This window comes from Sapajus apella, unplaced genomic scaffold (genome assembly GCF_009761245.1).
Source record: "Sapajus apella isolate SASKATOON/1434 unplaced genomic scaffold, GSC_monkey_1.0 scaffold40, whole genome shotgun sequence".
NCBI lineage: Eukaryota > Metazoa > Chordata > Mammalia > Primates > Cebidae > Sapajus > Sapajus apella.
The window spans coordinates 1669904-1693304 of NW_022436980.1; the positions used below are offsets into that span (position 1 = coordinate 1669904).

Below are 23401 nucleotides of genomic sequence, written 5' to 3' on the forward strand. Positions count from 1 at the left end.
GCACTCATGAGGGCTTCCACTATGCTGTCCCTCCTAATGCCCAACAATAAATCCTACTTTCTGTCTACCAAAAAAAAAAAAAAGAAAAGACACCTCAAAATGACTAGGCATCTACCAGAGCAGTGGTCTCCAATGTTTTTGGCACCAGGGATGGTTTTGTGGAAGATAATCTTTCTACGGACAAGTGCAGTATGGGAGAGGTGGTGAGGGGGATGGTTTCAGGATGAAACTGTTTTACCTCAGATCATCAGGCATTAGTTAGATTCTCATAAGGAGCACACAACCTGGATCCCTTGCATGCACAGATCACAATAGGGTTCACACTCCTAAAATCTAACGCCACAGCTGATCTGACAGAAAATGGATTGCAGGTGGTAACATTCACTCGCCCAGGGGTTGAGGAATGTACCAGAGCACTTCTGACCTGAGGAATATGATTTTTAAGACAATGGTGTTCCTTTAGGAATTCCAAGGGAGGATATCTGGTAAACAACCATTGAGGTCTCTGGATCCGAGTGAGAAAATGAGTATATTCTATACTTCAGATTCTATTGAGGATAATGTTAAGGAAAATTCTACTCCAAATTTGTCTCTGAAATAGATCTTTGTGATCCAAGAGTGAAGATAAGTTAAACATATGCAGCAGAATATCATTTTGATATGTTAATCAATGTAATTTTTTCCAAGAATTGTCTGTGACCCTATGACTCTATTCTTTTTGGGCAGTAGGTGATGAAAGATTGCTGCCTCAAGGAAGATTGACAGAGCAGAAGCAAAAACAAAAGAGTCAAGGCAGATTTGTGGCTTTTGCTGTTTTTAAAAATGATGTGGAATCATATCTGATCGAGAAAGACAATAAAGATTAGAGTAGCAACTATCACACTAGAGAATAGAAAACCAAAGTTGGTTCTTTGAAAACATCAATGAAATTGTCAAATCTTTAGCTAGACTTACCAAGAAAAAAGAGAGAAGACTTAAACTATTAAAATCAGGAATAAGAGAGGAGACATCATTACTGATCTTATAGAAATGAAAAGAATTATAAGAGAATATCACAAACAATTGTGTACCAACAAACTAGATAACTTAAATAAAACGGACAATTCCTAGAAAGGTACAAATTACTGAAATTGACGCAAGAGAAAAAGAAAATCTGAATATATTTGCAACAAGTGAAGACACTAAATTACTGAAAAACGAAAGAAAAGCCAATGCTGAGATGGCTTCACTGGTGAATTCTGCCAATGATTAAGCCTTAGTTGTGAAAATACTTTCTAGAACCACTTATTTATTCATTTTCTAACAAATATTTGCGAACCTACTGTATGCTAGGTACTTGGAGTACAACAATACACAAGACAAAGTCCCTGCTGGCCAAGGGCTTGATTTTTCATGAGAATATTGTAATCAAGGCACAAGTTTGTGAGCTGCTGACAAGGGAAACTATTGTGAATTCACGGAGTCTGCATAGGACTTTATGGAGCACTGGGGCTGTGTGCCAAACTGTTTATCTGACTGCAGTCAACTCCATCCATGCTTCCATCTCTTCTCGCCTCTCCCCTGTCCTTCCGCTTCACCTTTTTCTCCTTCCGTTGATGCAGCCAGCCCTGCTATTCAGAGTGAGTACACCTGTCCCCTTTGCTGTTAACCACTCTGCAGTCACTAGAAAATCTCACAGCTGTAGGTCACCAGCTGTGAGAGGCGTGGAAGGTCTTTCCTACGTCTGTTCTCAAAGTGTGGATCATCAGACCTTGAAAAAGGATCAGAAGTCATTTTCTCCCTGGCATCTTGTGCTCCAGATGTTGAGGACAACATTCCAGAATGCTGCTGAAGATGGGCTCTCTCCTACCTGTCACCAAGCTGTGTCAGTGAGAACCAAGCTGCCACAACCTCTAGTGTAGAAAGGGCAGAGGAATCTTAAACATCATTCATCTGAAAATTTAGTGATGGTTAATAGAGGAATGTCCCCGGGGTCTGAATCTTTTCTTTTCTTTTCTTTTTTTTGAGACAAAGTTTCACTCTTTTTGCTGAGGCTGGAGTGCAACGGCATAGTCTCGGCTCACTGCAACATCCACCTTCCAAGTTCAAGGGATTCTCCTGCCTCAGACTCCCAAGTAACTGGGATTACAGGCACCCGCCACCACACCCAGCTAATTTTTTGTATTTTTAATAGAGACAGGATTTCACTATGTTGACCAAGCTGGTCTCAAACTCCTGACAGGTGATCTGCCTGCCTTGGCCTCCCAAAGTGTTGGGATTACAGGCATGAGCTGCAGCACCTGGCCAGGTCTGAATATTTTCTGTAAGAAACACTAGCACCCCTTACAACCTTTTTCTCATCCTTTACAACCTTCTTCCTTAGTCAACTGAAATTTGTCTGTTTCACAGTCAGCTGCACTGGGCATGCGACCTGTACACTGGACACGGCACCATGCAGGCCCCACACTTAGTTTCATGCTCTCCTGTCACCATTCTCAACTTTTTGAATTAGGAGCCTGTATTTTTGTTTTGCATTGGATCCTGCAAATTATGTAGCCAGTCCCACAGGGCTGCATCGTGGACCTATAGGCAGGACTTCTCCATTGTGTTTCTGAGTCTGGCTAGAGTGGTGAGGAATCACCTGGCTCTGGGGCCGGAGCTGGCATTTGAATCATGGCTCCTTTACTTACTAGACCTGTGGTCTCGAAAGTTCCTCAGCCTCTTGGTTGCTTTATCTGTAAAGTGGGATAATAATAGCATGTATTTCATAGGCTCGCTGAGAGGTTAAAATATGTTAATACATATGAACACTCAGAACAGTGCCTGGAACATAGGAAAAAGCTGTGCGATGTTGGATGTTTTTGTTGCATGGCTATTCCAAGGTCACATGGCTCTGTATCTTTCTGCAGTGTATCTTGCATTTGGTGGTGAATCTGCCTGTTGAACTGAATTAGTTCTGTAATAGTCTCTGTTCATGAAAAGACTGCAGCACAGTGAGCAAAGTGGGTGTGGAAGGGAGGCCCAAGCTCTGCTTTTGCTCTGCCATGGAGCAGAGTTCTGTGTTAGCTCTCCCTTTTTCCTAACCCCAAAGACATCCCCCACTACTTAAAGTCGCGTTTCCCGAAGTGTGGACCTGGATGATTTTAGGTACCACATGGACCCAGCATTAAACAACATTCCATCTCATAGACAGTTACACGTGTTTTATATTCTTTCCATCCACTGATTACATATTAAAAAAGTCTCCACTCAGTGTTGATACATTTTTAACAACTCTCCCATACTTGTAAATTTTTCCTTTTTAATAAAGAAAAAATGTTGCCTACTGAATATGAAAAAAAAAAAAAAAAAACCAGGAAAAAACAGGCCAGAGCTTTGAGCCTGCATCAGACCGTAGTATCCAGTTGGAATGTTAAACACTATAATGGTCTCATTGTATTTGTTTCTAGGATTAATTTATGAATAGAGAAACTGGTTTTTCCATGTAAGGTAATAATCCAAAGTTTCTGACTGGGAGCAAAATAACATGTGAGAGAGTCTAACAGTGTTTAAAAATAAGAAAATGTTAGCAACAAAACACAGGGCTATGGTCAAAAGCAGAATGGAAAGTGTGAGGCCACTGAAAAACAGATTGGGTCAGTTTAACACCAGTTAGCATCAGCATCACAAAGTATAATTTTCTTTCTTTTTTTTTTTGAGACTGAGTTTCACTCTGTCTCCCAAGCTGAAGTGCAGTGGCACGATCTCAGCTCACTGCAACCTCTGCCTCCTGGGTTCAAGTGATTCTCCTGCCTCAGTCTCCTGAGTACCTGGGATTACAGGTGTGTGCCACCACACCTGGCTAATTTCCAGCTAAGTTTTTGTGTGTGTGTGTGTGTGTGTGTATTTTTAATAGAGACAGGGTTTCACCATGTTGGCTAGACTGGTCTTCAACTCCTGACCTCAAGTGCCTTGGCCTCCCGAAGGGCTGGTATTACAGGCATGAGCCACCGTGCCTGGCCCGCAATATGATTTTCATCACAGAAATGTAATACACATTTGGAAAAAAAAGCAACGAGCAGTAGGAAAAACTAAGGAAGAAGTATTTGCTAAGCAGTGTCTCCCAGGATGGCAAATGGAAGCGCAGTGTAACATAGCTCAGGGTAAGAGCTGGGTAATACAGCTAGAGAGGAACCTTGGTGGAATAAAGAGAAGGAGTAAAGGAAAGAAGCGTTTTTGGTTTAAGGGAAAATAGAAAATTGCAAGCCTACCTAGTAGGGAACATGTGCATTCTTTAGACATGACTGCGATCATGCAGAGAGTTAAGCATCTTTGTGAGCCTCACCTGTCCTTTTGGTTGCATTTCCAGGGCCTGGACGAAGGCTGAAGCTCTGTCTCCTGGTGCCCTGGCTGATTTGGCCTGTTGCTTACATCATTCTCCTGGTCTTTATTGTGGAGAGTGAATCTGCAAGTCAGCAGTTTCCTTCTAAAGCACATTTATTTATGTTTTTTAAAAAGTGAGTTTAAAAAATAAAAGAAACCAGGGGGGTTTGTGAAGGTGGTGAAGGCTTGTGCCATTTCTATTAGTTCTCCACCCACTTTCCATCCTCTCTCCACCCTTTTCTGCCCTGCTGTATGCCCTGGGCCTGCTGATGTCATGCCAATGTGTTATTTGCCCTCTGGCTTCTGTTGGGGGTCCTTAATGGAGAGCACTAGCAGGAAAGTGGGGGAGGAGGAAGAGTGGAGTCAGAGAATCTGTGCTCCTGCTCCCTCCCTTCGGGGTTGCTGCTTGCTGGCTGTGTCCCTCCACGGCAGGTCTGCAGCCCCTGGTGCTTCCCCTCCTTCTCTGGCCTCTTCAGGGCGAGGGTAGTAACAGTTTCTACTGCCACTAGCTTCAGGGAACTGCATTATCCCTGTAGTTTCCCCACGAAATACTATCGCAAATAGCCCTTTTGTTAAATTCTTCTCAAATAACCCAGACTGAGCGCACCATCTGTTTTTTGCTGGGATGTGGCTGATATAAGCTTATTTACAAAGATCAAAGTTAGGGAAACATTAATCCAGAGGAAATCTACCTGTATTCCCCAAGATCTCTCTGATCTCTCAAACCTTCCAGATAGCCAGAGGAGGTAATGGTCAGGGTTGGTAAATGGTGCAGTCTTCCTCCCCACCCTTCATTCCCTCTCTTCTTCCAAATACTTCTTTCAGTTGCTATTTTAATAGAGAAGATGCAATATTGTTTTTTCCAATCCCACAGAGTATAAATCGCAACTTTTTATAGGTAACAGAATTCCATTCAAGTAAAACAATTAAATGATTCAGGTACTCCATGAAGTTTTATTCTTAAAAAATTCTTTATTCTATAAATGTTTCTATTGAATCCTAAGTATAGATGCCCAAGGAGATGAAGAAACTGTAGTTAAGTATGCATAGGAAAGCTCAAATGGGTATGTACAGAAGATGAGCAATGGAAACCAAGTTCTGTCAAATGAGTTCTTCCTCCCCTCCAGGATAGCTAATTATGGGGAAAACAAGAAAGAGCTTTGCCTTTCTCCTTAGTAGTAATGGTCTACAATAGGCCGCACGCACACAGCCCTCATCAGAGCTCCCTCAGAGAAAAAATGCAGGGACATGTATCTTGCCCAGGTTAAACTATACACAGTCTATCTTCAGATTACAAGAAACAGTCACACTTGCTCGTAAGTTCACTGGTTCAGGTAAACAGAACGTCTTTTCCCTGTAAGAGAAGAGCAATAAGAGAGCAGGTTCTTGGTTGGTCAGGAGACAGGCTTGGCATTATGTGGCTTTTGAGTTCCCATGATGTCTGGTGAAAGAAATCTGCAACCACCTACAATTAAAAGCCAGTTCCAGTGGTCCAAGTGCCCAGGAATGGTAAGGCTGATGACATAAATGCCTTTAGAGGAAGGGAAAGGGGATGTGAATTCTGGATCCACACCCATGAATGTGACCCATGATACGTTTGGAGTGGAGGACATGGAGGAGAAAATATGCAATGAGAAAACTTTGTTCTAATAAAATCTTACATAGAAACCAAATATGTGGAATAAATACGGTGGAGATTCCTCAACCCAAGATGGTCCCACAGGAGGTTCTGGAAAACCCTGGGTTCTGGAAAACTCTATCATCTCTGCCTCTAAGATGATAATCACCGTCACGGGATTGAACCTCAACAGGCAGCACATCTATGGCCAGGATTGATCCTTGATGTGTGTGTGTGTCTGGGGCAGAGGTGGATGCTGGGGCTTACCTGTCATGGACAGGCAAAGGAGCGGTGCAGAACTTCCCAACAATGGTAGTCCAGTCTTGTTTCCAAACTCGACTGGAAGACTGCAACTTGAATTTCACTTGGTTTACCTGGCACTGTGGGGTGGCATGGGCTATGATTCCTTTCCCCTGCCATTGCTGCTTAGGACTGCAAGAAAAAGGGATAGGGAAAGTAAATGACTGCCGCACTTACTGCCTGTACTTCCATTTTAGCTCTGATGGGGCTCTGCTGGTGGCACTGTTGGCTGTCAAGCACCAGGGGGTTGGTTCCCTTACCACAGTCCTTTGTGTCACCCTCACCAGCCCCTCTGCCCCACACCTACAACTTTGAATATGACCAAGAAAGTAATTGTTGATTTTTTAGAGTGAACAAGTGGACAACTGCAGCAAAATAGTCACTCTTGGATTTTCATATCTGGAAAAACTGTTCCTCATTCTTGGATTCCCAGCTGGAGGAGACCTTCACTTTCAGATCCAATTACCCAGAAATAGAAACCTCTTTTACGACATTTCTTTTCAAAGAATTTTGTGTAAGAACTACTTTATTTTAGGCTAGGTTTGAATGTGTGGGTGGAAACAGCAGCAACAAGAAAACAGATCATGAAGCACAGACAGAGCTGCGTGGAACCCAGGTTTTGTCTTTCCAGCTGTATGGCTTTGGATGAGTTACCTAACCTGGAAAGGTGGCTATGGAGTCACATAGCAACTAGGTGTAAGTCCCAGCTTTCCTACATGCTGCTATGAACTTGAACCACAGGGTTTGATTCATGCTGATTTCAGCCTAGGAGGCTCAGAGTGAAAACAGCATCCAGTTCTCTCTTAATCCTCCCTCTTGGCTTTGCCTCTCAGATTCCCCATCTGTTTAAAGATTCAGGCACCACCTTGGAATGAGACAAAGATGAGTGGGGAGCATGAAATGATCAGCCTAGCAGGGTGCTTTCCAAAGGGCTGTGGTACCCCCTCGGTACTAAGTACCCAAGACAAAAGCAAAAAATCACGAGATTTTCAGTGAGGAAAGTCTTCATGCTGGGTGCAAGGCACAGTCCAGCCAGCAGAGCCTGAGGGTGTTGAGTGGGGGATCAGGGAGGGCGCCCAGCAGGGTGGCACTGCACAGCCCTGGGGTTGTGTGTGTGTGTTGGGGGGGTGGTTGGAGTCAGTTTAGTTTAGCTTTGTTTTGTTTTGGACGGAGTTTCTCTCTTCTTGCCTAGGCTGGAATGCAATGGCACAGTCTCAGCTCACCGCAACCTCCGTCTCCCAGGTTCAAGCGATTCTTGTGTCTCAGCCTCCTGAGTAACTGGGATTACAGGTGTCTGCCACTATGCTCAGCTAGTTTTTGTATTATTAGTAGAGACTAATAATACAAAATAGTCTCCATGTTGATCAGGCTGGTCTCGAACTCTCACCTCAGGTAATCCGCTCATCTCAGCCTCCCAAAGTGCTGGGATTACAGGCATGAGCCACTGTGCCCAGCTGGTGTCTATTTTTTAAAGCTCTCCAGGTGATTTTAACACGCAGCCAGGGTTGTGGGTCATTTTCATGACTCTTGCCAGTGTTGACGGACCTACCAATGGGCTAGAAGATTATGAAAACGCCTTTCTAGAAGTAGCACAACCTTGAGCTGGTCTAATGAAAGGTACTCTGCTAATTGATAACCATTCACAAATCTGCCAGGCCCCGCGGGCACCTGCAGGCCTGTGTTGCAATCCCAATGGCTATACCTAGCTGAGTGACCTTGGGTGAGTCGGGAGGAACCCCAGCTAGTGGCCAGGGGTTTGAGAGTGAAGAAGTGCGCTCTTCCAGCAGAAACTTGTAGTGCCCCCTAACAGAGTTTATGTCCGACATCCCAGCCTGAGAAATATCTCCAAACTCACATCTGATCTCATCACTGTCCTGTTTAAAACTCCCAGTGGCCCTCCAAACTACTCTCGAGGTCTAATCCAGTCCTTCAAGGCCTGGCAGAGTCTGGCCCCGACTTGCCTCTCCAGCCTCACACCATTCCCACAACCCCAAATCTGTGATCCAGACACACCAGAGGTGTCACATTCTCCCTAAACCCGGCCTGGGTAGTTCCTGGAAAGCCTTGAAATCTCTGCTCATCATATCCTTAGCCTCTGTCAGGCTCCATCGTCTATGCTGTCACTCTTAGGGCATTGTTCACACATTTACATGTCCGTGCACTGGTCATTTCTCTGTTTGCTCTGGATTGATCTATTCCCCTGCAGTTTCCCCCACCAGCAGGTTCCAGCAAGGTCTAATCCAGTGGAAGCAAGCTCAGGTGGGCAGCTGCTTTGGACAGGGATTCCAGAAGGACTGCAGTTCCCATGGGTTCAGCTCCTGCCAAGCAGCCTACCCTGTGGACCCAGCTTTTCCAGTATCATCCCTGCTCTGTTCCTCTCGCCCTAGGGCGGTAGTGGCTCATTGCTCCTGTTGTGAGTAATCGCTGCATTGCTTCCTCTCTCTTGCAGCTTTCCAGCTCATCCAACACACCTGTAATGAGTACGCTCTGCTAAATTCCTTCTCTTGGACCATCTCTGTTTTCCTGACTGGACCCTGACTGAGACAGTGACATTATCTGACAGTACCTCCCGCTAGCTTGTGAATAAGTAACCAGCTGCTTTTTAAAGAAGCATGCACCATGGCTGCTGACTTCCTATCCCCTGCAGTCTGTGGCTCCCTACAGTTGGGGTTCTTTGCCCTCTTACTTCAAGCGTGGTCCCACCAGTCCCTAAGCTCAACTCTTTTTTTGGGAAGGGAATGATTAGCCCCAGTTCCAGGAATCACCCAGCATCAAGCCCTCCTGGCCACTAGTCTGGCCCTCAGCTCGCACTCGTTTTCTGACTGACCCTGTGCCTCGGATTCTGTTCTGGTAACTGACCTAGCACTGCTCCCCTTTCCCAGGACTGGGTGCTCTCCAGGCTTTGGCTAGCCCTCCCTGGGCTAGTGACTGAGGCCCTCCTGCCTACTGACATCCCTGATACTTATACTGCCTGGATTCCCGAGTGCTGTTTCCTCTCAGGGACCTGATTCCTATGTCCTCTCCACCTGCTGGGACATGCCATTCCTGCTGCCTGCCTGCCCTGCCTGCTCTCATCTGAATTTGCTATGCTTAGACCTACTGCTGAGCAGCTCCCAGTATGTGCCTGTGGCTGGATCTACAGTAGGTGCTACCCCCAGCCCAGCCGGCTGGGCTCATGCATCAGCAATCACACAGTACCTGACCTGGGATGTCCATGTGTGTCAAATGTAAAGGTAACCGACTCCTAAGGGGAGGGGTCAGCCAGGTGGGACACTTACGTACATGGTGATCATAACCGAGGAAGTGACGTTACAGCTAAGGAAGGTAACCTCGATGTTGGTGTCCTTGTTTCTCAGTTCCTTCATGTGAAACTCCACCAGGTTGTGATGTGCTAGGAAACCAAAGCACAACAGAGACTGGGCCCAAGGGCAGAAGGCACAGAAAGCAGCAGTGAGGTTGGGAATCTTGGCTCCGTCTCTTAGTAGCCGTGTGCCCAGTAGCAGATTATTTATAATCTCAGATCCTCAGTTTTCCCAAGTGTAAACTGGGGACAATAAAAATAGACACACTAGAGGTCTGAAATAAATGGGTTAATAGGTATGAAGTCCTCAGGACAGTGCCTGTGCCTAGGAAGCCTTCAGTAACGTTAGTTTTTGTTATTTAGTAATTCTAATGTTTCACTTCCCCTTGTTTGGTGACATTTTCATGGTGGGATGATCTGAACCAAAAAGCGTCTGTCATATGCAGCTATCCTTTGAATGTTTGTATCCTCTCCAGATTCATGTTTAAACTGAATGCTCTGTGCAGCAGTATTGAGATGCGGGGCCTTTGGCGGAAGGTATTAAGTCATGAAGGCTCTACCATCATGAACGAAATAGTGCCTTATAGAAGGGCTCAAGGGAACTAGGCAGGCCCTTTTTTACTTTCTGCTGTGTGTGAACTGTGTGTGAACATAGTGTCTGTCCCCTCTGGAGAACGCAACAGCAAAGCACCTTCTTGGAAGCAGAGAGTGCAACCCTCACAGACATGGAATGCCAGCACCTTCATCTGGGACTTCCCAGCCTCCAGAACTGTGGGAAAATAGATTTCCGAGTTTTGTAAGTTACCCAGTCTCAGGTGCTGTGTCATAGTGGCACAAAGAGACTAAGACATAAACTAAAGAATTAAGTCCTAAGGCTGGGCACAGTGATCCCAGCACTTTGGGACTCATGCCTGTAATTCTAACACTTAGGGATGTGGGCGGATCACCTGAGGTCAGGAGTTTGCGACCAGCCTGGCCAACATGGTGAAACCCCGTCTCTACTAAAAATATAAAATTTAGCCGGACATGGTGGCGGGCACCTGTAATCCCAGCTATTTAGGCTGAGGCAGGAAATCACCTGAACCTGGGAGGCAGAGGTTGCAGTGAACTGAGATGGTGCCCTTGCACTCCAGCCTGGACGACAAGAGTAAAACTCTGCCTCAGAAACAAACAAAAAAGAATTAACTCGTAAGATATAGCAATGGCACTGCTCCCCACACACCCAGCGTCAGGGAAGCAGGCTGTGTGTGTAGGAGACTGCTCCCTTCCCTGCAGTCTCTGTTTGCCTATGTGGCATCTGGACTCTCCCTTGAGCAGTGTGGATGCTGGAGCTCTCAAAGTGAATGTCGCCAACATAGACTGGGTGTACAGCCCACACCACGGTGATAACCCTGGGACCTGCTGTCCCTCTGGCAAGAGAAGGTAAGAAAGATTACAGACCAGGCATGGTGAGAGATGCTTGAAATCCTAGTACTTTGGGAGGTTGAGGTGGGCAGATTGCTTGAGCCCAGGAGTTCAAGTCCAGTCTGGACAATGTGGCAAGACCCCGTCTTTACAAAAAAACAAAAACAAAAAATTAGCCGGGCATGTGGTGTGTGCCTATAGTCCCAGCTACTTGAGAGGCTGAAGTGGGAGGATCACCTGAGCTGAGGAGGTTGTTGCTGCAGTATACCATGACTGTGCCACCACACTCCAGCCTGGGTGACAGTGGGAGACCCTGTCTCAAAAAAAGAACAATTAAAAATTTAAGAAAAGCCAGGCACGGTGGCTCACACCTATAATCCCAGCACTTTGGGAATCTGAAGCGGGCAGATCACCTGAGGTTAGAAGTTCAAGATCAGCCGGGCCAACATGGTAAAATCCTGTCTCTACTAAAAATACAAAAAATTAGCCTGGCATGGTAGCGGGTGCCTGTAATCCCAGCTACTCAGGAGGCTGAGGCAGGATAATTGCTTGAACCCAAGAGGCAGAGGTTGCGGTGAGCCGAGGTGGCGCCACTGCACTCCCGCCTGGGCGATAGAGTAAGACTGTCTCAAAAAAAAATTTTAAGAAAAGAAAGCTTACAGTTTCCCTAACACACTGTCCTTTCTTTATTAAGGGGTAGGTGCACCTGGTGGCATTTGGCAATCACTTTAGTCTCAGAAAATTTTTCCCAGGCTCCTTTGGTGATGAGGACATAGCTAGAGATGCAGACCTTCGCCTCTTCTCTACCTGTATGTCTTCATTTGTCATATTTTATGGACTAATTTTGGGGAGGGGAGCATAAACTTGATGCAGGTGAACTGAACACTAAGTTGGAGGAGTGCTATGGCCCATCTGGGCTCCCTGGGGCTAGTAACAGGGCTCACCAAAAGGTGCCAAGATGCCAAGAACCCACGAGAAGAAAAGAGCCTTGAATGCTTCCCCTCCACGGAGGAGGACATCAGACACCACACCCCTCTGTCTCTCCTTCTTAGTTGTTACTATGGGATATCAATTGTTATGGGGATGGGCAAGAGCTGAACTGGAATGGATGATATTTGTAATGTGGAAAAAAAAGCTAACTTACATAAGCTTTTGGAATTTAATCATCAGGGCTGAGTTCCATATATTTTATTATGAATACTTCTTTCTTTGCTAGCAGGTATCATTAAGAAAGTTTTCTAAGATTCTGTGGTAGGTAACGGTCGTCCGTGCAAGGGTCATTTCGTCGCTAGGAAGGGATGGCCCTTGCCCGCAGTGATGGTAGTTAGCAAGATGAACAAAGATGTGCAGATGAGAGCAGCGATTAACCAAAAGTTGATAGAAACTGGAGAAAGAGAACGCCTGAAAGAGTTGCCAAGACCTAAATTAATTGAATGTGGTTGGAAGAGTCAGTTGAGGTCACACTGTAAATAGGTAATTAAAGAAAAAAGACTAGAACACGTTACTGTTGATGACTTGGTGGCTGAAATCACTCCAAAATGCAGAGCCCTGGTACCTGACAGTGTAAAGAATGAGCTTCTACAAAGAATAGGAACGATCCTTGCTCAGCATGCCAGCCTTTAAGATTAAATTAGATTGTGTTGTTTTGTGGTTTTATTTCTGAAAATAAAACTTGCCATAAATTAGAAAACAGTTTCCCAAAATAAAATCCTTTTTTGTATGATGGTATACAGTTTTTAGTAATGATGTATACATTGTATTGATTTTTTTCCCTAAATGTGTTATTTTAATAAATATTTCATGAATGAAAAAAACAAAACAAAAAAACAGGTTCTTGCTCTGTTGCCCAGGCAGGAATACAATGGCATAATCAGCTCACTGTACCTTGAACTCCTAGGCTCAACCAATTTTCTCACCTCAGCCTCCCTAGTAGTGAGAACTACAGGTGAGCACCATCATGCCTGGCTAATTGTAAACAACTTTTGTAGAGTCAGGGTCTCACTATGTTACCCAGGCTCGTTTCAAACTCCTGTCATCAAGCGATCCTCCCACCTTGGCCTCCCAAAGTGCTGGGATCACTGACGTGAGCCACTGCGCCTGGCCTGCTTCTTCCCTTGCTAAGTTACCCTGGAGCCCCCAAGGGAGCCAGGCCTAATGTTGGGTGAGTGGAAATTGGTAGTGAAATCAAATCTGCACAGGAGCATGTCTCATATCATACAACACAGAGTCCTGGGTGGCTGGTCAGGAGGCCTGGATCCAAGGCCCAAGCCTGCTGCTTACAAGCCATGCTGTCTTGCCTGAGACACTGAACCTCTCCATGCCCCAGTTCCCTCATCTGCAAGCAATAGTCCCCAACATTATCACACAGGACACGGTAAGGATAGAGTGAAGTAATAGAGAGAAGATACGCTGTGTGAAAAACCATTCTATGAGGGAAAATATGTTTAAAAAAATATTATTTGGTAGAAGATCCTCTGCTCATGCTGGTGCATGCTCGGCACAGGTCAGCATTGCTGAAGTCAAAGCAGGCACAGGGTGCAAGGCATGGGAGCCCAGGGCCATGATGGCCTGAGAGTGGCTGGAAAGCTGCTGGCCCCTACCTGTTCTTGAACATACCCATATCTGTCCAGGGAGAGCAGGGAGGAGCCAGCTTCCATCTCTAGAAGTGACAGCTCAGGGCAGAGCCTGCAGGCAGCCAGGCCTGTTTCTGTGCCCCTCTGTGGTGTTGGAACAAACAGGGCTATGCTTCTGGGAGGGTGAAGAGGTGGGGCTCAGAGCAAATATGAAACAGTCAGAAAAAGTATGGCTCTGTGAATCTTCTTGGCAGGGACCTTAACCTGCTTTTAACCTCCAGGCATTCCCCACACGTTCCTGCTAGGTGTATTCTTAGCTGCGCAGACACAGAGGTGCCAGTTCAGGTTGCTGTGAACCTGCCCAGTTCAGGTTACAGTTTCCCTAACACACTGTCCTTTCTTTATTAAGGGGTAGGTGCACCTGGTGGCATTTTGCAATCACTTTAGTCTCAGAAATTTTTCCCAGGCTCCTTTGGCGATGGGGAGGGATCTTAACCAGGAGTGGACCTATTCCAGCAGCTGGAATTCGAAGTCAAGATGTCTAGTCTTGGCAGCACTAACTCAACCACCAGACAAAACCTCCTCCTGCATGCTGACTCTTTGAAGGGGTGGCGCTGACAGAAGGAAAGCAGAGAAATATGGCCTGCAGACAGCAGGTTCTCAGAAGGTGGAACCATGGTGGCGGCAAGGAAGGAGTATAGATTTTGGAGTCAGAAGACCTGGAGTTGAGTTTTGACCTTTTCACCCAGCTGTGGAGCCTTGGGCATGCCACTTGGTCTATCAGAGCTTCCCTTTCCTTGCACCTGCCTCTCCCAGCTGGGTTGTCAAATGAGCTGATATGGATATGAAAAGCCCACAGTTGATTCTGTAGCCCACTTTGTTCCTAAGAGCTAGCCATAAATTTTCTCTGGCATGAAGGTAGAAACACCCTAACTATTCTTCTCCCAAATTCTCTAATTGACTAAGGGAAGGAAATTATTACTGATTGGGTTCCACTCCCTGTGCTAGTGATCAGCTGTGTGCTATTTTATTTTATACTCACAGTTGATTCTTTGAAGTAGGTACTGTTATGGTTCCCATTTCTACATGAGGATATAGAGTTCAGAGAGGTTAAATAACTTGCTCCTGATCATACAGCTGGTAAGTGGAGAGGCTGAGATTCGAATCCAGGTCCGGGTGAGCACAGAGTCTGAGCTCTGGGCTCCATATCACACATGGTACCAGGTACCAGGCCTTCTAGTACCAGGAAGATGTTGTCACAAAGATCCCTCCACTGACCTGACACAAGCTGATTAGAAAATCAGTTAAAATTGGTGGCATATAACTTATCATCTAAACCAGCATACTTCATCCTATACCCATGATAAAGCAGACAGGACCCCAGGACATCTGGCATAAACCAGGAAGTATAGTCACCCTCGTTAAGATGCACATAGCTTAGGGAAGGATGATGGTTCAGTTTGTAATGTATTTCATGGATTCTAAGACACATTTTTCATTCCCATTTAACATTGTTACAATCACCGGCATCTTCACTTCAAAGAAATGTGGTTAGGAACGACAGTGAGAAGCTGGAATGCACCTGTGAAGGGGAAGGACAGCAGAGGGAAAGGTTCAGTATTCCCCAGGGACCTTGGAGGCTGCCAGGGTGAGAACCACATAGGGTGGGCGCCAAGGATTGAGAGATGGGAGTGCAGAAAGGAGGGGGCCAGAGGACAACCTTAAATGCCACTCTAGAGAGAAGGCCCACTGGAGGATAAATTTTGAGGTAGGAGGAAATAGGATCAGTAGATAACAGTAAGAAGCCCCCAAGTCCTCATCTGAAGAGCAACCGGTTGGACTCACTCTGAAAGTTTTGGTTCAGACCAGGGACTGTTGCCCCACCTCCAGTGATACCTTTGCCCTTGTTGTTCACTCCCACCCAGCCTACCACACTGGGCTGGGCACAGCCCAAGCCGGAGCCCTGGACTCCTTGGGCGGCACCCTGGCAGAGCTAAGCTCATGCATTTCCCCCTACTCACTGCAGTATGGAGCACTAGAAGTGGTCAGGAGGTAGACTTTCACTTCCTTGGGAAGCGGCTCTATCTTGACACCACCTTGTTTCACCAGTCCTGGAAATAAAGAAGCAAAGATAGCAGAGTGCTGAGAAGGATATCTTAGGGTCCCAAGCCCCCAGCCACATATTTATTAATTCACGCACTCATTTATTCCACAGACATCTACATTGTACACTCACTATGTGCTGTATTCTGGGGTGAGTTCTGGGATACCAGCAACTCAGTCTAGTGGGCAGTAAACACACACATAAAGAGAAGTACATTTTTCAGATCATTTGACTCATTATTCGCAGGTAATTATAAGAAATCTGAAGGGCTGGGCACGGTGGCCCACGTCTGTAATCCCAGTACTTTCGGAGGCCGAGGCAGGCGGATCATGAGATCAAGCGATTGAGACCATCCTGACCAACATGGTGAAACCCCGTCTCTACTAAAAATGCAAAAATTAGCTGGGCTTGGTGGTGCGTGCCTGTAGTCCCAGCTACTCGGGAGGCTGAGGCAGGAGAATCGCTTGAACCCAGGAGGTGGAGGTTGCAGTGAGCTGAGATTGCACCACTGCACTCCAGCCTGGTGACAGAGTGAGACTCTGTCAAAAAAAAAAAAAAAAAAAAGAAGCAAGCAAGCAAGCAAGCAAGAAATCTGTAACTATATCTCTAACCTGCAAAACCAATCTCCTATAGCAGTTGTTTTCATGACACTTACATCCCATGCAGTGGGAGCACAGTGAAGCAGGGAGTGTTTGACCTGAAGACTAGTGGATGGCAGGTGGGAGAGGGCATTCTGAGAAGACAGTATGGTTAGGACAAAGGCACACAGGTGAGGAAGCCCGAGGTACACTTGGAAGTACAAGTAGTTAGCACCATTGGGAGTTTAGTGCAAGAGAAAGTGTAGTGAGAGATGAGGCTGGGCAGACAGCGTGAGGCCATTGTTACACCTGTGGGTCCATGGTATCTGGGGGAAACTGACATATACACAACGCGTAGGAAATAATGTTGGCTTGTTCTATCATTGGAAATGCCCCACTTTACTATTTTGTCAAGCTGGTACCCACTTCATTCATATAAACAATGACAGGCTGCTGCTGTTGAGTGGCAGACAGGGGTTGTGGGAAGTAAGAGAGTGTGGAAGGGAGAGAAACCATTTCTACCACCCAGGAGTTTTTCCGGGAGCTCTTCATCCTGGATAACTACAGCATATTCATAGCAGTGGTCTGCACAAATGAAGCAGAGGATAGATCCTGCAGTCTTCCTGGCATCCTTTCCCCAGACTGGCCTGGATCATCCAGGAAGGTGTCCAAGCCCCTCAGCAACTAGGCATCCCCCCAGCTGCCATGACGCCACCAGAATTTCAGACCTCTAATGTGGATCTTATGTTCCACTCTTAGGGATTCCCCACCACACAGAGATTTAGGGTCTATGAAGAACTGAAAAATGATCAGAAGTGAAAAAGATGTATAAACAGCATCTGGACCGAGAGTGGGGGGACCTGAATGTGGAAAGGGTGGGTGTGGAGCAAGAGTGGCCATAGTGAACACCATAGAGGGTGAGGAGTGTGGCATGAGAACCAACCACCCACCTCCAAATAAGAACAGGCTGAGCACCTCATCGCTTAATTTTCCTTTCCTCAATTGGATAGAATTCTTGACCATAGGAGATCAGGACATTAGGAGGGGACAACTAGCAAGGCTTGAATTTTCCCCACATTGTCAAAGGAAGTCAAAGGGGTAGGATTTTACCTATCCTTGGGCAGGAAAGCAGAAAAGGTTTCAAGCAATCCAGACAGTGTCCGGCAAGGAAGGCCTTGTAACTGGCACAGGGAAAGGCCATCAGTGGACAGGAATTCTCCAGGACGCTGATGTAGAGTTCCACAGCCCTCCTGTGATCACAGACTAGATAGTAATAACCTGAACAGAGAAAAAAACACAACCAAGTTTCCCGTAATAAAGACAAACAGAAACTCCCCCATGCTGCTTACTGAAACTCTTGCCTTTCATATTCCAGCAAGTCATAAACACATGAGTGGGAGTTCCCTCAAATCACTTTTTTAAAATATTAATGTACACGATTACTACATTCTGCTTTTTCACTTTTCCTGAGATACGTAAGTGTAATTCATCAAGAAAACTGCTTGATTTGAGATGCATTCTTTTTTTTTTTTTTTTTTTTTTTGAGATGGACCCTGTCACCCAGGCTGGAGTGCAATGGTGAGATCTCAGCCCACTGCAACCTCTGCCTCCTGGGTTCAAGTGATTTTCCTACCTCAGCCTCCTGAGTAACTGGGATTACAGGTATGCACCACCATACCTGGCTAATTTTTCTATTTTTGGTAGAAACAGGGTTTTGCCATGTTAACCAGGCTGGTCTCAAACTCCTGACCTCAGGTGATCCACCTGCCTCAGTCTCCCAGAGTGCTGTGATTACAGGTGTGAGCCACCATGCCTGGCCTTGAGATGTACTGTTACATGATCATGCAGATTCTCCTTCATAAAATGGGAATATATACAGAGTTGATGATGGATGCTGCCCCACTTCTCAGAATGGATATTTGTGCATATTTTTACCTTCTTCATCACCAGCCATACAACCAATTTTTTACAATCTCATTATACTCAACCCAGCAGTGAGACAGTCAAAGGCATCAGCAGCACTTGATGGTCACTGTCTATAGCCAATGTGCGGAGGCTCACAGGGCCAAATGACTGATATGCAGAATTTGCCAAATATCACAATTTACCAAATCTTGGTTTCATTGTTGTTTGCTATTTAAGTTTGCAGCAACATTGGGTAAATTGCCTGAACCTAAGAAGTATATGGTGAGCTATGATCCCAGGGTTCTAGGGTCTTCAAATTCTCCCTGCACCTTGAGACCCCATTGCTGAGACCTGCAACCAAGGCTGAGATGTATTTTTGTTTTGTTTTGTTTTGTTTTGTTTTGTTTTTTTGAGACGGAGTTTCGCTCTTGTTACCCAGGCTGGAGTGCAATGGCGCGATCTTGGCTCACCGCAACCTCCGCCTCCTGGGTTCAGGCAATTCTCCTGCCTCAGCCTCCTGAGTAGCTGGGATTACAGGCACGCACCACCATGCCCAGCTAATTTTTTGTAGTTTTAGTAGAGGCGGAGTTTCACCGTGTTGACCAGGATGGTCTCAATCTCTTGACCTCGTGATCCACCCACCTCGGCCTCCCAAAGTGCTGGGATTACAGGCTTGAGCCACCGCGCCCGGCCCCTGAGATGTATTTTGACTCTCCTCCCCCACCACCACCCGTGATTGGGACACTCTCTGTGGCCAAGCTCCTTCTAGCTGCAACAGGGAGCTGGGGCAGAGACAAACTAAACACTTCTCAAATTGTGTTATGAAGAAAAAATGAAAAGTGGTCAACTGAAATGCCACCAAATCTTCAAAAGCCATTGAAACCAAACAATCCTATTTTATATAGAATTGCTAAGAAATTTATAAATTGCAAAAAGAAGCATGTTTTTGGAAACTAGTAAATTTGGTAAAATAGATTAGTAGTTATTTAATAAGATTGTCAAAGGGATCCTTAAAATGTTAGAAATTTGGTAAAGCAGGAAAAGACTAAAAACACAATAAACAGAAATCAGCATCTTAAATTTTTATGTGAAATGCCGATATATTGACTATATTCATAAGTTATAAGAAAATCAAATAATTATTGGTCTTAGCTTTTGACAAATTTAGTATTAAAGTAATGCTAAGAACATACCAATAAATATATGAAAAAGAACATTCCAGAAGGCTACATTTAAAGAGAGGAAATGTATAGTCATTGAATGTACAGTCCTTTCCCCTGTGATAGAGGAAAAAAAGATCATCTTGAAAACAATTTTAGAGAACTGGTAGAGTTGGTAAGTGTGGTGAAATGACTGTGCAGTGAATTGATCCTTCGGCTCACTAGCTTTGGGCACGATGGCTTGCTTCGGCCACAGCAAGGCTCTGTAGAGGATGCAGTTGGTGTGGACTGTGCCTTATGCCACACCCTCCCCTCAAGTGCCTCGGCTCTGAAGATATCCATCCTTGAATACACACTGAGGAAGGCATTATGAGACATAGCAAAGGACACAGTCAAGCAGACCATCTGTGGTCCACTCTGGCTGACTCAGCACAAAGCCTGTTGGTGAATTCCAATTTCTGGGGTTGCCAAATGCCAACTTTCACTGGCTTTCTGACCTGCGTGAATGAAGGTAGGACAGCCAGGTTGGTCTTGGCCTCCATTGACGAAGTAGTCCACGTGTCCGACAGGAATCCGAATACCGAACACTGAAAGGAGGCGGAACTCCATTAACTTCCTTACTTCAGAGCATATTCTCCAGGTCCCACAGCAGAGTCAGCTGGCAGCAGAGCTCAAACTCTGACCTTGGGAGCCCACATCCTCTGCCCACATCACTTCTAAGTGCTGTGAAACTTCACAGAATAAGCCCTCAAACAATTTTCTTTTTTTTTTTTTGGAAAGGAGTTTCGCTCTTGTCACCCAGGCTGGAGTGCAGTGGCGGGATCTCGGCTCACTGCAACCTCCATCTCCTGGGTTCAAGTGATTCTCCTGCCTCAGCCTCCTGAGTAGCTGGGATTCCAGATGCATGCCACCATGCCTGGCTAATTTTTGTAATTTTTTTTTGTTTCACCATGTTGACCAAGTTGTCTGGAACTCTTGACCTCAAGTGATCCACTCATCCCAGCTTCCCAAACAGTTTTCCAAAGGGGTTTTTCATGCTAAAAGGAACCAAGGAGATTCAGTTGGTAAGATGCTCATATTTGCCTAAACCAATCAAGAAAAATACCCCAGAAACAAGTTTTTGTAACAGAATAACTGTTATAAAATACCCCAGTAACTGAGTAACTTATAAACTTGGTAAATTTCTTCATTGAGTAGTTTCGGTTTTACTTTGAGTAATAGTTCAAGTAAACTTGTTTGGGATCACATTTCCACAATCTCCCCCAAAACATATCTTTGTGCTCTCCTGACTGAGTAGAAATGGGATGTGGCTCCAGAGCTGAGGTAAGAGAGCATCCTCTGCCCTCATTCTGCCCCTGTGACCAACTCCTGGACCCTCCACTATGGCAGACTTAAGCCCTCAGACTGGCTCAGGCACAGCTACTGAAGACCCCGACTTTCTCCTTCCTAGCATCTGTCACTATTGGAACTATTGGAAGAACTTGATTTATATTATTTACTTACTGCCGTCGACCTGGAGGTTTAGCATTATGATAAAACACCTCACTGTGCAAAAGAAGCTCAGAGAGGACCAGGGCATCTCTGCCCAGGGCCATGCAACTAGATGCCAGCCTCCTAGGCCCTGCCTTGAGCTCATTCCCTCACCCCAGGAAGGTCACCCAGCTCACTGTCAGTGTCTGTGTGGATGGCTTCCACGAAGAGGGCGTCTCCGGCATCCAAGCGCTCCTCCACACTGGCCCTGGTGTACTCAGGTCCAGCGGGGTCCAGACCTATGAGGAGAGACTTATGTGAGGGACTCCTTTCCTCTCAGCTGCAGAAACACTCATGGACCCACCATACACCCACCCCTTCCAGTGCAGATCGTAGAGCCTCCCTGAAAAGACCCAAGGGTTGGGAGAATTAGCTGAGGACCATCTTCCGTAGGAAACCCCCCTCTCTCTTGTCTCTCTAGGGGGAATCCCTCAATGGCCCAGTTTCTCTGGCTCTAAGATGAGCTTGATAACACCAATTGTTTGATAAGAGTTAATGAAAGTAATATTAACCTTCGTGTAATAATAACAACAGCTACAATTTCTTTGAGCAGTTACGACGTACCGGGCCTTCCTTATGCTGTGCAGTTTTACATACTCTAGTCCTCACCACAACACAGTGATTACTGTGAATACTACTATTCCCATGTCTTAGTTTGGATCCCTTCCCTTCCCCCTACAAGAAGACCCTGTCACAAAAGTTCAAGGTAGATTTGGGAGAAAGTCTCAGAAAGCATGGTGAGGGAGTGGGAAAACAAGTCAGGGAATAAAGGAAAATATTCATGAGTATGGGCTACTGACTCCCACCCCACTGGGGCCCCTCTATGATACTGTAAAACAAGACTCAGAATTGTCCTTCCCAAAGGCCAGGAAACGGGGGGTTTTTGCCACACAGCTCTAGTCCCTGATTAACTGAGAGTGGCCCTGGAAGCATAAAGTATTCCACACTTTTACATGTATATAACCAAAATAACAAAACTGTCTGAAGATGATTTCCACAGGGGGCCAAGGAGACGTCCATTTTACAGATGTAGGAAGTGAGGCTCAGAAAGAAATAAAAGGGGAAGTCCTTGCCAGAGAAATCAGGCAAGAGAAAGAAATAAAAGTCATCTAAATAGGAAAAGAGGAAGACAAGTTGTTTCTCTTCATCAACGATATGACTCTAGAGAAGAACGTTAAAGATTTGACTAAAAGACTCCTCGACCTAATAAACAACTCCAGCAAAGTCTCAGGACACAAAATCAATGCACAAAAGTCAGTTGCATTTCTATGCACCAATAATATTCAAGTTGAGAGTCAAATTAAGAATGCAATCTCATTTTCGATAGTCACGCACAAAAATAAAACACTTAGGAACACACCTAACCAAAAAAGTGAAAGATCTGTAAAAGGAAAACTCTAAATCCTGCTAAAAGAAATCATAGGTTACTGGACGCGGTGGCTCACACCTGTAATCCCAGCACTTTAGGAGGCAGAGGCAGGTGGATCACCTGAGGTCAGGAGTTTGAGACCAGCCTGAACAACATGGAGAAACCCTATCTCTACTAAAAATACAAAATTAGCCAGACATGGTGGCACTTGCCTATAATCACAGCTACTCGGGAGGCTGAGGCAGGAGAACCACTTGAACCCAGGAGGCGGAGGTTACCGTGAGCTGAGATTGTGCCATTGCACTCCAGCCTCAGCTCAAAAAAAAAAAAAAAAAAAAAAGAAATCATACATGACACAAACAAATGGAAAAGCATTCTATGCTTTTTGCATAGTATTCGCAAAAGAATCCTGTATTCTCTGCAGGGTTGGAAGAATAAATACTATTAAAATGTTCATTTTGCCCAAAGCTATCTACAGATTCAATGCTATCCCTACCAAATTACCAATGTCATTTTTACAGAATTATAAAAATTTATTTTAAAATTCATATGACACAATAACGGGGCTCAAATAGTCAAGGAAATCCTAAGCAAAAAGAACAAAGCTGGAGGTACTACACTACCCAACTTCAAACTATACTATAAGCCTACAGTAATCAAACAGTATGGTACTGCTACAAAAATAGATACATAGGCCAGTGGAACAGCATAGAGACCCCTGAAATAAAGCAGCACACCTACAGCCATCAGACATTTGACAAAGTTGACAAAAATTAACACTGAGGAAAAGGTACCCTATTCAATAAATGGTGCTGGGAAAACTGGCTGATCATATGCTAGAGAATGAAACTGGGCCCCTATATCTCACCATATACAAAAATTACTCAAGAAGGATTAAAGACTTTAATGTAAGACCTCAAACTATAAAAAATCCTAGAAGAAAATCTGGGAAACATTCTCCTAAATATTGGCTTAGGCAAAACATTTATGACCAAGTTCTCAAAAGCAAATGCAACAAAAACAAAAATTGACAAATGAGACTTAATTACACTAAAGACCTTCTGCACAACAAAAGAAACAACCAATGGAGTAAACAGACAACCTACAGAATGGGGGAAAATATTCACAAACTATCTGACAAAAGACTAATATCCAGAATCTATAAGGAACTTGAACAAATCAACAAGAAAAAAACAAATAACCCCATTACAATAAGGG

The 23401-nt window shown here is 45.1% G+C and overlaps 1 protein-coding gene and 1 pseudogene across 4 annotated transcripts in view; one reads left to right on the top strand and one right to left on the bottom strand.

Annotated features, from left to right (window-relative positions):
- Positions 1 to 5275: 5275 nt before the first annotated feature.
- Positions 5276 to 23401, bottom strand: part of PLA1A (phospholipase A1 member A) — a 35294-nt gene continuing 17168 nt past the window's right edge. The window contains exons 5-12 of one of the 4 annotated variants that reach the window (XR_004275432.1): positions 20952 to 21053; positions 19782 to 19871; positions 17330 to 17497; positions 15559 to 15648; positions 14580 to 14662; positions 9542 to 9650; positions 6227 to 6391; positions 5276 to 5695 (exon numbers count right to left, since the gene is read on the bottom strand). Coding sequence is in view for 2 of the 4 variants with exons in the window: in XM_032298975.1 (XP_032154866.1) it covers positions 5611 to 5695; positions 6227 to 6391; positions 9542 to 9650; positions 15559 to 15648; positions 17330 to 17497; positions 19782 to 19871; positions 20952 to 21053 (809 nt within the window). In the remaining 2 variants the exon portion in view is untranslated. Of the gene's footprint in view, positions 5696 to 6226; positions 6392 to 9537; positions 9651 to 14579; positions 14663 to 15558; positions 15649 to 17329; positions 17498 to 19781; positions 19872 to 20951; positions 21054 to 23401 lie in introns of all 4 variants that reach the window. The other 3 variants (XR_004275431.1, XM_032298975.1, XM_032298976.1) reach the window with 3 other exon arrangements.
- LOC116565421 lies at positions 12126 to 12673 on the top strand (annotated as a pseudogene).